At 41.6% G+C, this 13811-nt stretch overlaps 1 protein-coding gene across 1 annotated transcript; it reads left to right on the top strand.

Moving 5' to 3' along the window:
- The first annotated feature begins 10991 nt into the window (after positions 1-10991).
- On the top strand, positions 10992-13323 carry si:ch1073-143l10.2 (uncharacterized protein LOC565165 homolog). Its single transcript, XM_038988915.1, has 7 exons — positions 10992-11143; positions 11520-11620; positions 11703-11766; positions 11870-11951; positions 12236-12309; positions 12500-12751; positions 12936-13323. The coding sequence occupies exons 2-7, from the start codon at positions 11533-11535 to the stop codon at positions 13081-13083; spliced, it is 708 nt and encodes a 235-aa protein (XP_038844843.1). The 5' UTR covers positions 10992-11143; positions 11520-11532; the 3' UTR covers positions 13084-13323.
- Positions 13324-13811: the final 488 nt, after the last annotated feature.

The raw sequence follows: 13811 nt of genomic DNA, 5'->3' as shown, positions 1-13811 counted from the left end.
AGGCGTTTCAAAATAATGCCCGCGAAAACATGTTTAATCTAGTTTAGTTTTTCATTCATGAAGTCCTGTAGTCCTGTAGAATAATTGACACACACAAAGTTTGAAAGACTGGTTTGACCAAATATTCGATGAGGCTTGGATGATTGAAATTCTGAGACCAAACAAATCTAAAATGGAATCCTTTCTGTTATGATTACATTCTATGGATAGTAATACTGGGAAATACAGTATAGTATAATATACAGTGCATTCGGAAAGTATTCAGACCCCTTGACTTTTTCCACATTTTGTTAAGTCACAGCCTTATTCTAAAATGGATAAAATAAAAATAAAATCCTCATCAATCTACAAACAATACCCCATAATGACTAAGTGAAAACAGGTTTTTCGAAAATAATAATGAAATAAATACCTTATTTACTTAAGTATTAAGTATTCAGACCCTTTGCTATGAGACTCGAAATTGAGCTCAGGTACATCCTGTTTCCATTGATTATCCTTGAGATGTTTCTACAACTTGATTTGAGTCCACCTGTGGTAAATTCAATTGCTTGGACATGATTTGGAAAGCCACACACCTGTCTATAAGGTCCCACAGTTGACAGTGCATGTCAGAGCAAAAACCAAGCCATGAGGTCAAAGTAATTGTCCATAGAACTCCGAGACAGGATTATGTCGAGGCACAGATCTGGGGAAGAGTACCAAAATATTTCTGCAGCATTGAAGGTCCCCAAGAACACTATGGCCTCCATCATTCTTAAATGGATGACGTTTGGAACCACCAAGACTCTTCCTAGAGCTGGCCGCTCAGCCAAACTGAGCAAACAGGGGAGAAAGGCCTTATCAGGGAGGTGACCAAGAACCTGATGGTCAATCTGACAGAGCTCCAGGGTTCCTCTGTGGAGATGGGAGAACCTTCCAGAAGGACAACCATCTCTGTAGCAATCCACCAATCAGGCCTTTATGGTACAGTGGCCAGACGAAAGCCGCTCCTCAGTAAAAGGCACATGAAAGCAGTGGTGGAAAAAGTACTCAATTGTCATACTTGAGTAAAAGTAAAGATCTCTTTATAGAAAATGTCTCAAGCAAAAGTGAAAGTCACCCAGTAAAATACTACTTGTGAAAGTCTAAAAGTATTTGTTTTTAAATATACTATAAAAAGTACTATAAAAAGTAAATGGAATTGCTAAAATGTACTTAAGTATCAAAAGTAAAAGTAAAATTATAAACCATTTAAAATTCCTTATATTAAGCAAACCAGACGGCACAATTGTTTTATTTATTTTTATTGACAGATAGCCAGGGGCAGACTCCAACACTCAGACATAATTTACAAGCAAATCATTTGTGTTTAGTAAGTCCTTCAGATCAGAGGCAGTAGGGATGACCAGGGATGTTCTCTTGATAAGTGTGTGAATTGGACCATTTTGCTGTAAAAATGTAATGAGTACTTTTGGGTGTCAAGGAAAATGTATGGAGAAAAAGTATATTATTTTGTTTAGGAATGTAGTGAAGTAAAAGTAGAAGTTGGCAAAAATATAAATAGTAAAGTAGAGTAAAGATACCCCAAAAACTACTTAAGTAGTACTTTAAAGTATTTTTACTTAAGTACTTTACACCACTATATGAAAGCCAGCTTGGAGTTTGCGAAAAGGCACCTAAAGACTCTCAGACCATGAGAAACAAGATTCTCTGGTCTGATGAAACCAAGATTGAACTCTTTGGCCTGAATGCCAGGCGTCACGTCTGGAGGAAACCTGGCACCTTTCCTACAGTGAAGCATGGTTGTGGCAGCATCATGCTGTGGGGATCTTTTTCAGCGGCAGGGACTGGGAGACTAGTCAGGACCGAGGCAAAGATGAACAGAGCAAAGTACAGAGAGATCCTTGATGAGATCCTTTGGGACAAGTCTCTGAATGTCCTTGAGTGGCCCAGCCAGAGCTCGGACTTAAACCCGATCTAACATCTCCGGAGAGACCTGAAAATAGCTGTGCAGCAATGCTCCCCATCCAACCTGACAGAGCCTGAGAGGATATGCAGAGAATAATGGGAGAAACTCCCCAAATACAGGTGTGCCAAGCTTGTAGCGTCATACCCAAGAAGACTCGACACTGTAATCGCTGCCAAAGGTGTTTCAACACAGTACTGAGTAAAGGGTCTGAATACTTATGTAAATGTGAGAAGAAAAAATCATCTGTTTTTACTTTGTCATTATGGGATATTGTGTGTAGATTGCTGAGGGAAAAAAACTATTGAATCAATTTTTGAATAAAGCTGTAAGTAACATAACAAAAAGGTCTGAATACTTTCCGAATGCACTGTATGTCATGTATGTACATGTACTTACCTGTAGTGTCTGAGGGTGGCACTGTTACTGATTACTACATGTGATCATCTGCTTGTACTTGACACATGAAGCTTGTTTATCTGACGCTTCAAGTGTGCAATATATTCCATGGTGTCAGAAGTCAAAAAGTAATATAAAGGAAAGCTCAACATTACGAAACATGGAACAAAAGAGACCACCAAAAACCGAAAATTGGAGTGTAGATCCAGAAATTCAACCTTTATATAATCGCCAGTGGTATCAGACAAATGCGAAAATGAAATGTGCCACTTTCTTGCATGTAGCCGGAAATGACGCAATCCCTGCTTCAGTGTGCAATATATTACAATATCCATTTTACATAAAGAAATGCATGTATTTGTATTTAAAACATTTGTTGATATTGACAGTCAAAAACAATGCAAAGAAATCAAAATGCGTTATTCTGTGACAGGAAACAAACCAAGCCACCATTGCCGTTAGCATTTCCTGTAACAAAAACGGGGTAGTTGCATAAGAGGTAGATTACTGTAGGCTAATGACAGACATATTTCTACATAGCAAAATGGCAATTGCCCTAACTGTATGTTACTAAAGACATAGTAACCCTGCTGGGAGGAGATGAAGAATCTGCTGAATGAGAACATTTAGCTTATGAAGATCCAGCATGACCTCAGAGCTTCGTCCCAGTTTGACCCGGGTGTATTCTTCCCGGTTTAGGGCCATGTGCAACTGTCCTGTTGCAACCTGAAGATTTAAAGGCAAGATCAATCAATCAAATGTATTTATAAAGCCCTTTTCACATCAGCCGATGTCACAAAGTGCTGTACAGAAACCCAGCCTAAAACCCCAAACAGCAAGCAATGCAGATGTAGAAGCACGGTGGCTAGGAAAAACTCCCTAGAAAGGCCAGAACCTAGGAAGAAACCTAGAGAGGAACCAGGCACTGAGGGGTGGCCAGTCCTCTTCTGGCTGTGCCGAGTGGAGATTATAACAGAACATGGCCAAGATGTTCAAACGTTCATAGATGACCACCAGGGTCAAATAATAATAATCACAGTGGTTGTAGAGGGTGCAACAGGTCAGCACCTCAGGAGTAAATGTCAGTTGGCTTTTCATAGCCGATCATTCAGAATTAGAGACAGCAGGTGCGGTAGAGAGAGAGTCCAAAACAGCAGGTCCAGGACAAGGGTAGCACGTCCAGTGAACAGGTCAGGGTTCCATAGCCCCAGGCAGAACAGTTGAAACTGGAGCAGCAGCATGAGCAGGTGGACTGGGGACAGCAAGGAGTCATCAGGCCAGGTAGTCCTGAGGCATGGTCCTAGGGCTCAGGTCCTCCGAGAGAAGAGAGAGAAAAAGAGAGAGAAAGAGAAAGTGAGAAAGAGAGAGAGAATTAGAGGGAGCATACTTAAATTCACACAGGACACCGGATAAGACAGGAGAAATACTCCAGATATAACAGACTGACCCTAGCCCCCCGACACATAAACTATTGCAGCATAAATACTGGAGGCTGAGACAGGTGTGTGTGAGGGAGTTCTGAGAGCTGAGCTCAGTCTCTAGTTGAGCTGGCATTGTGCATCTCCTTGGAAAGCTCCAGCACTAAGTCCCTGGAGGAGAGACCATTAACACACATCAGAGGTATATGGACAATGAGTTAGAATAGGTAGAAAAATCAATATTAATCTCTGAGGGGAAATTCTGTTTTTTTCTCCCATGAAGATCAATATAGTATCTACAGTGGGGCAAAAAAGTATTTAGTCAGCCACCAATTGTGCAAGTTCTCCCACTTAAAAAGATGAGAGAGGCCTGTAATTTTCATCATAGGTACACTTCAACTATGACAGACAAAACGAGGGGAAAAAATCCAGAAAATCACATTGTAGGATTTTTTATGAATTTATTTGCAAATTATGGTGGAAAATAAGTATTTGGTCAATAACAAAAGTTTATCTCAATACTTTGTTATATACCCTTTGTTGGCAATGACAGAGGTCAAACGTTTTCTGTAAATCTTCACAAGGTTTTCACACACTGTTGCTGGTATTTTGGCCCATTCCTCCATGCAGATCTCCTCTAGAGCAGTGATGTTTTGGGGCTGTTGCTGGGCAACACGGACTTTCAACTCCCTCCAAAGATTTTTTATGGGGTTGAGATCTGGAGAATGGCTAGGCCACTCCAGGACCTTGAAATGCTTCTTACGAAGCCACTCCTTCGTTGCCCGGGTGGTGTGTTTGGGATCATTGTCATGCTGAAAGACCCAGCCACGTTTCATCTTCAATGCCCTTGCTGATGGAAGGAGGTTTTCACTCAAAATCTCACGATACATGGCCCCATTCATTCTTTCCTTTACACGGATCAGTCGTCCTGGTCCCTTTGCATAAAAACAGCCCCAAAGCATGATGTTTCCACCCCCATGCTTCACATTAGGTATGGTGTTCTTTGGATGCAACTCAGCATTCTTTGTCCTCCAAACACGACGAGTTGAGTTTTTACCAAAAAGTTATATTTTGGTTTCATCTGACCATATGACATTCTCCCAATCTTCTTCTGGATTATCCAAATGCTCTCTAGCAAACTTCAGACGGGCCTGGACATGTACTGGCTTAAGCAGGGGGACACGTCTGGCACTGCAGGATTTGAGTCCCTGGCGGCGTAGTGTGTTACTGATGGTAGGCTTTGTTACTTTGGTCCCAGCTCTCTGCAGGTCATTCACTAGGTCCCACCGTGTGGTTCTGAGATTTTTGCTCACCGTTCTTGTGATCATTTTGACCCCACGGGGTGAGATCTTGCGTGGAGCCCCAGATCGAGGGAGATAATCAGTGGTCTTGTATGTCTTCCATTTCCTAATAATTGCTCCCACAGTTGATTTCTTCAAAATAAGCTGCTTACCTATTGCAGATTCAGTCTTCCCAGCCTGGTGCAGGTCTCCAATTTTGTTTCTGGTGTCCTTTGACAGCTCTTTGGTCTTGGCCATAGTGGAGTTTGGAGTGTGACTGTTTGAGGTTGTGGACAGGTGTCTTTTATACTGATAACAAGTTCAAACAGGTGCCATTAATACAGGTAACAAGTGGAGGACAGAGGAGCCTCTTAAAGAAGAAGTTACAGGTCTGTGAGAGCCAGAAATCTTGCTTGTTTGTAGGTGACCAAATACTTATTTTCCACCATAATTTGCAAATAAATTAATTAAAAATCCTACAATGTGATTTTCTGGATTTTTTTTTCTCATTTTGTCTGTCATAGTTGAAGTGTACCTATGATGAAAATTAGAGGCCTCTCTCATCTTTTTAAGTGGGAGAACTTGCACAATTGGTGGCTGACTAAATACTTTTTTGCCCCACTATATGTATATTTGTTATGCAGCAGTGCACATGATATCTGACCTATACGTCCTCTAGAAAGAGGACACATGATGAAGATCGACAGAAGATGGCGGAAATAGATGGTGTGTTCGAAACTGATGGCAGCTCGGGTGAAAATGAGTGGGCTACAGGGAGTGGGCTACAGTCGTGAAAAAGAAAGGAAGCAAAATAAGTAAAGTTTTGATGGAAACTAAGAAATGACTAGATGTGTTGATAGTAGGAGTGAGGCTTCTGAATCAGTGTTACCTGGGGGATCCGTTTGAAGTCACGAGGAGTGTAATGTATGCATTGGGTGAGTTTGCCGTCGGTGAGAATCACAAGAGCTGGTCTTATTCTGATTTTTGTTTGTCCGTGCACCTCAAAAATATTTTTGAATGGGATGTTTTGTGTATGGATTTCCGAAGCAGGGCGCCTGTCAAGGGTGTTATCCACGGCTAACAACTTTTGAAGAAAGCTTGGAGTGAGATTTGCGATGTGAATTTCATTGCCCCCTGCCACAACCCCTAGACGGGGGAATGGGGGACCTCCCCCAGGAAAATTATACTGTTTTAAAGCTTCCTGCAATTCTACGTACACTTGTCGAACATTCCAAAATCATGGGCATTAATATGGAGTTGGTCCCCCCTGTGCTGCTATAACAGCCTCCACTCTTATGGGAAGGCTTTCCACCAGTGGAGGCTCCTCCTCAGAGGAAGGGGAGATCCATCCTTCTCATTGAATTTCATAAAAATAGAAGTTATACTTTTTTGATAAAACTATACAAAATATATGCAGTACCAGTCAAAAGTTTGGACACACCTACTCATTTAAGGGTTTTTCTTTATTTGTATTATTTTCTACATTGTAGAATAATAGTGAAGACATCAGAACTTTGAAATAACACATGGAATCATGTAGTAACCCAAAAAGTGTTAAACAAATCAAAATATATTTTATATTCTTCAAAGTAGACACCCTTTTCCTTGATGACAGCTTGCACACTCCTGACATTCTCTCAACCAGCTTCACCTGGAATGATTTTCCAACAGTCTGGAAGGAGGTCCCACATATGCTGAGCAATTGTTGGCTGCTTTCCCTTCACTCTGCCATCCAATTCATCCCAAAACATCTCAATTGGGTTGAGGTCAGGTGATTGTGGAGGCCAGGTCATCTGATGTAGCACTCCATCACCCTCCTTGGTCAAATAGCCCTTACACAGCTTGGAGGTGTGTTGGGTCATTGTCCTGTTGAAAAACAAATGATGGTCCCTCTAAACGCAAACCAGATGTGATGGCGTATCGCTGCAAAATGCTGTGGTAGCCATGCTGGTTAAGTGTGCCTAGAATTCTAAATAAATCACAGACAGTGTCACCGGCAAAGCACCCCCTCACCATCACTCCTCCTCCTCCATGCTTCACGGTGGGAACCATACATTGAACCAAAAATCTCACAGTTGAACTCATCAGACCAAAAAATAGATTTCCACCAGTCTGATGTCCATTGCTCATGTTTTTTGGCCCAAGCACATCTCTTCTTCTTATTGGTGAGTGAGAACCACATTTGCGGAGATCCCCAGTTCACCTACTCTGCATCTCACAAAGAACCAAAAATCTAACATTTGGACTCATCAGACCAAGGACAGATTTCCGCTGGTCTAATGTCCATTGCTCGTGTTTCTTGGCACCAGCAAGTCTCTTCTTATTATTGGTGGTGGTTTAGTAGTGGTTTCTTTGTGGTTTCTTTGCAGAAATTCAACCATGAAGGTCTGATTCACGCAGTCTCCTCTGAACAGTTTATGTTGAGATGTTTTACTTGAACTCTGTGAAGCATTTATTTGGGCTGCAATTTCTGAGGCTGGTAACTCTAATGAACTTGTCCTCTGGAGCAGAAGTAACTCTGGGTCTTCCTTTCCTGTGGCGGTCCTCATGAGAGCCAGTTTCATCGTAGCGCTTGATGGTTTTTGCGACTGCACTTGAAGAAACTATCAAAGTTTTAGAAATTTTCCGCATTGACTGACCTTCATGTCTTAAAGTAATGATGGACTGTAATTTCTCTTCGCTTATTTAAGCTGTTCTTGTCATAATATGGATTTGGTCTTTTACCAAATAGGGCTATCTTCTGTATACCACCCCTACCTTGTCACAAGACAACTGATTGGCTCAAATGCATTAAGACGGAAAGAAATTCCACAAATGTACTTTTAACAAGGCACACCTGTTAATTAAAATGCCTTCCAGGAGACTACATCATGAAGCTGGTTGAGAGAATGCCAAGAATGTGCAAAGCTGTCATCAAGGCAAATGGTGGCTACTTTGAAGAATCTCAAATATATCATATATTTTTATTTGTTTAACACTTTTTTGGTTACTACATATTCACATAAGTGTTATTTCATAGTTTTGATGTCTTCACTATTATTCTACAATGTAGAAAATAGTCAAAGTAAAGAAAAATCATTGAATGAGTAGGTGTGTCCAAATTTTTGACTGGTACTGTGTGTCACCAAATAATTGATTAAAACACACTGTTTTGTAATGAAGAGCTACAGTATCCTCAACAGCAATCTGTAGGACATTACCATGGTGTAGCCGGACGACAGCTAGCTTCCGTTCTCCTTTGGGTACATTGACTTCAATACAATACCTAGGAGACTCATGGTTCTCACCCCCTTCCATAGTAATTATGACAACTTCTGGAGGACGTCCTCCAACCTATCAGAGCTCTTGCAGCATGAACTGACATATTGTCCATCCAATCAAAGATCAGACAATTAATCTAGTACTGAAAGCATAAGCTACAGCTAGCTAGCACTGCAGTGCATAAAATGTGGTGAGTAGTTGACTCAAAGAGAAAGACAATAGTTGAACAGTTTTGAACAAATTAATTTCTTCCAAAATGAAGCAAGAGAGAGAGAGAGATAATTTGTTTCACTTTCAGTTTCACTCACTGTAGATAGCTAGTCTTGCCTACTCAAAGCCCTGCTCAAACAGACGGACATTTCTTGTGCTGATGTTGCTTCCAGGGGCAGTTTGGAACTAGGTAGTGAGTGTTGCAACCGAGGACAGATGATTTTTATGCGCTTCAGCAGTCGGCGGTCCCATTCTGTGAGTTTGTGTGGCCTACCACTTCGCGGCTGAGCCATTGTTGCTCCTAGACGTTTCCATGTCACAATAACAGCATTTACAATTGGCAGTGCAGAAATTTGACGAACTGACTTGTTGGAAAGGTGGCATCCTGTGACGGTGCCACGTTGAAAGTCACTGAGCTCTTCAGTAAGGCCATTCTACTACCAATGTTTGTCTGTGGAGAATGGATGGCTGTGTGCTTGAATTTTATACACCTGTCAGCAACTGGTCTGGTTGAAATAGCCGAGTCCACTAATGTTAAGGGGTGTCCACATACTTTTGTGTATATATAGTGTACCTGAGGAAGTAGGTGAAGTGATTGATAGGCATCGACTGTCCTGTATGGAGTAAGGAAACCAACTTCTTGCATATTATTGTTTTTTGATGAGTCTCTCCCTTCTTTATGAGATACCCTTTTAGAGTTTGTGCACAAGCCTCTTCAGTGTTATACAACAGTGGGCAACATTTTGGCACCCTTGCACTTTTTTCAAGTAACTCACAATTTTTACCTAAAAATACATTGAAATTGACCCAAGTATTTGTTCTCCACAATTCTTTATTTTACTGTTAATATTACAGAACCTGTTTTTGATTCAGAACTTAATATATCAACAAACAAAAAATGTAATAACAGAAATGACATTGACAAAATTATTGACACCCTAGACTTAAAATTTGGTAGCACAGCCTTTGGTCAAAATAACTGCAATCCAGCACTTCCTATAGCCATCGATGAGCTTCCTGCACCTCTGTACTGGCAGTTTGGCCCACTGCTCTTGTGCAAACTTCTCCAGTTCTCCCAGATTTGAAGGGTGCCTTCTCCCAACTGTTGTTTTCAGATCTCTCCACAAGTTTTGAATGGGATTTAGATCTGGACTCATTGCTGGCCACTTCAGAACAGTCCAGTGGTTTGTCTTGAACCATTCCTGGGTGCTTTTTGAAGTGTTTGGGGTCATTGTCCTGCTTGAAGACCCATGACCTTCGACGGAGACCCAGCTTTCTGACACTGGGTCTGACATTGCAACCCCATAACCTCACTGAATCTCTGTTATTTTCTTTGAAGGCTTCATTGTGTTTTCTGTAAACATAGATGGTGTGCTTCACCAAAAAGCTCTAATTTGGTCTCATCTGACCACAGGACATTCTCCCAGAAGAATTTTGGCATGTTCAGGTGTGTTTTGGCAAATAGCAGTCGTGCTTTCTTATGTCTCTCTCGGCAGTGTGGTCCTCCTGGGTCTCCTACCATATCCCCCTTTCATTGAGTTGGCGACGTATGGTGCGAGTTGAAACTGTCATACCTTGTGTCTGAAGGTCAGCTTGAATCTGTGTGGCAATTGATCAAGGTGCTTTCTCCACCATTCCAACAATCCTTCGCTGCAAATTTCCATCAAGCTTTCTCTTGCGGCCACGTCCAGGGAGGTTGGCTACAGTGGCCTGGGCTTTAAACTTCTTGATAACATTACATACGGTGGAAACAGGAACATCAAGGTCCCTGGAGATGGACTTGTAGACTTGAGATTTTCCATGCTGGGCTACAATCTTGTGTCTGACCTCCTCAGATAATTCTCTGGTTTTCTTTCTTTTCTCCATCCTCTTTGTGGCACAAAACAGGAGAATGAGTCCTTTCCTTTATTAAAACTGGTTGAATGAGGGATTTTTATATTGCAGGCACCTGCAACTCACCACAGGTAAATTCAATTCCAAAGCAAAGGAGAATCACCTGCTTGAAATCTAATTATTTAGATTATTGTCCGGGTCATTTTAGGATTTCTTTGTGGAATAAGCTAACATTTAGTAAATTATTCAGATTTTTTTTTCCAACTGCAAACCAATCACATAAATATGCTGATACCAAAATATGTTTTAATTTCAAAAACTTTCTGGGAAAAAATTAGCATTATTTGGAAAAGTGCAGCAGAACACTTTTTGGATCTCAATGGGTTAACATCCGAGACATTGCAAGAAATTCTGACAAATTATATTCCGCCCTCACAGGTGCCTGTGTAGGGATGTGACTGAAGGAAGTGACCATTTTGTATGTCATTTTATGTGTCTATTTTTGTATTTTGTATGATTTCGATGTCGTTTTTTCCCCTTTCCTACATTGGATATTTTTCTATAGTTTACCACCCCTACAGTAGGTGGCGGCATGCACCTCTACGATTGTTTGCGGACCGCCATAATACTGTGGGAAGAAGACATCCTGTTGCAGCTGAGCCCAGCCAGCCATGAGTAGCAGTGCTTTTGCGTCGACCTGTGTATGGTGCAGTCTTTTTCTCCGCATCCTCAGTCCTGTTGAAGTTTGTGCACAGCCCTGCAACTGCAAGCAATCATTCATCAGCGCAGCTAAGGTTAGCGCATACATTCGTGTGTGAATTTCAGATAAAAGTATATTGCTGGTAAGACAAAGACAGAATGACCTGGTACAACAGCAACATTAGCTAATTAATTTATCCACTGGATCAATTGTACTGTTGTATAAACTGACGCTCAGGCAAATAGCTTGTTTGTTTTGTCAGTGCTATATGTTTTGCCACATGCACTCTTGGGTCTGACTGCCACTGAATTGAATGTGAAGTGTGGAGGGACGAACATATCACAAAGTTAAGTGATAGACTGGACTGCTCACAGTATAAAGTTTTATGTCGTGGCAGACGCAGTGTTCATTCAAGGTTTCTTGCCAATTTAAATTTTGCGATTGTATCAACAAGGCGTTTACATTTTCAGAGAAAAGACCGCAATGGAAGGGTGGAAGAGTCACGTGCGCGCTAGACTGTTCCAGAGAGATTGTACACAAAAGGACCCCTTAAGTGGTATCTTCAACACCTGTAAGTTGTCGGAGTTATCTGTGTATTGATGACATTTGAATCATTAGTTATTTGACAACATATTGTGATTGTCTCTTTTCAGTGTCCAAACTAGCGCATCAGCTTGACTTACGGGATACACTTTGGGATGAGGTACAGAGACCCAGGTAGGACAATGGCAACACCTAGGGAAAATGCTGAGTTTTGCAAAGGTGTTGCAAACAATGATTTGAAGACTATTCTCTAATGATATGTCAATATTTTCCACAGTTCTGAAGGAGATGTTGGGCTGACGGTTGACCACAGAGAACTATACCTCCAGCTCAGAGAGAGTGAACATATAACAGAAAAGGTGACTTTCAATTATCTTACTGGATCCAGTCACAATTTTCAAGATTATTGTGCACTTTTTCACAGGTTGTGGAAATGGAGTTGTGTGTGTGTGTGATACTGCTACATTAAGGTTCTACGTCATCCTATCAGTTGGATTCACTGATGTCTTGTGCTGCTTCTGGCAACCCCAGCCCTCACATAGATTACTCACATAATAGCCTTGTACACAGGTGAGTGATTGTTTATCAAATTTTTGACCTGCTCTTACTAGTCCAATCTTCTTCTCCTCTTATTCCTCCCCAGCTCTCTCAGACAGTCTCTGACCTGACCACCGTCATGTACCTGAAAGATGCTGAGCTTCAATACTGCCACTCACAGTAAGTGATCAACCAATGAGATCTGTTTATACATTAATGTTATGGTACAGTAGTCTATATGGTTTAATAATGCATCCATGAAATGTTCTACAAAGATGAGGCATGAAACTGAGGCATCATAAGTTGTGAGGTTGTCTAATGTCTTGTCTGATATAAGCTTACATAGACTCCTGTCACCATCTTCTATTAGAGTCTCCCGCTATCGGAAGGAAGCTGTCACTCAAGCCAGGGAGGCCAACCTTCTGCAGGCCAGCCTATCAGAGTTTGAGTTTGCATTGGCGAGCCAATCAAAGGAGTTGGCAGCCCTGCGGTTGGAGCAGCGGGAGCTGAAGGAGGGGCTTGCAGCAGCCTGGAGAGAGAAAGAAGAGCTTCTGGAGCGATGGATGGATGAGAAGAAGGAGGAGGCGGAGAGGGTGAACAGGCACAATGACACACAGGAAAGGTGATAGACCAAGGGTTCTGGATATTTTATTTTGAAAATGTATTTTCCTATCTAAATTCAACCCCTATCCCCTTCCCCTAGGGGTAAACTAATATGTATAAAGGGTTGGGGCTAAGAGAAAAGTGGTGGTGTTCAATACTGGACTTAGACAGAGGTACAGTATTTGAATACCTTTTCCCACCAGGTGGCATCGTTTCACCCGGCGACTCAACAAGCATCACCGTAGAGAGATGCTGCGACCAGGTGAGCAGACCAACTCCTGGACGACTGGTAGGCCTACAACTGAACCAGCAACCACCATACAGAGTAAGACTTCCAATAGCCTGAAATGATCCTCATTGGGTGGTAGCTATTGTAGCTCTTTATGCATACTCTAATCACAGTGATATACAGTGCCTTCTGAAAGTATTCAGACCCCTTGACTTTTTAAATGTTTTGTTAAGTTAGCCTTATTTTACAATTGATTTAAATTGCTTTTTTCAATCTACACACAATACCCCATAATGACAATTCAAAAACAGGTTTTTATGCATTTTTGCTCATTTATAATAATAAAAAACCCTGAAATCTCACATTTACTTAAGTATTCAGACCCTTTACTCAGTACTTTGTTGAAGCACCTTTAGCAGCTTCTACAGCCTCGAGTCTTCTTCAGTATGACGCTACAAGCTTGGCACACCTGTATTTGGGGAGTTTCTCCCATTCTTCTCTACAGATCCTCTCAAGATTTGTCAGGTTGGAAGGAAGTGTTGCTGCACAGCTATTTTCAGGTCTCTCCAGAAATGGTAGATCGGGTTCAAGTACAGGCTCTGGTTGGGCCACCTCAAGGACATTAGAGACTTGTCCCGAAGTCACTCCTGCGTTGTCTTGGCTGTGTGTTTAGGGTCATTGTCCTGTTGGAAGGTGAACCTTCATCCTAGTCTGAGAACCTGCTCCAGAGTGCTGCATGGCCTCCCTGACGAAGGCCATGCAGCCAAAACGCGTCGGTTTAAAAAAAAACTTTGTTTCTATTGAACATGCCATACTAATAAAGGCATTTTAATTAATTATATGAAGAGTG

Source organism: Salvelinus namaycush, chromosome 3, assembly GCF_016432855.1.
Source record: "Salvelinus namaycush isolate Seneca chromosome 3, SaNama_1.0, whole genome shotgun sequence".
NCBI lineage: Eukaryota > Metazoa > Chordata > Actinopteri > Salmoniformes > Salmonidae > Salvelinus > Salvelinus namaycush.
The sequence above is the reverse complement of the archived record's forward strand: the minus strand, read 5'-3'. Positions and strand labels throughout refer to the sequence as shown.

Coding starts and splice junctions, on each gene's coding strand:
- si:ch1073-143l10.2 (XM_038988915.1), top strand. CDS start 11,533: ATGGAAGGGTGGAAGAGTCACGTGCGCGCTAGACTGTTCCAGAGAGAT. Junction 11,952..12,235: donor GTGAACATATAACAGAAAAG/GTGACTTTCAAT, acceptor ATTCCTCCCCAG/CTCTCTCAGACAGTCTCTGA. Junction 12,310..12,499: donor CTTCAATACTGCCACTCACA/GTAAGTGATCAA, acceptor ATCTTCTATTAG/AGTCTCCCGCTATCGGAAGG.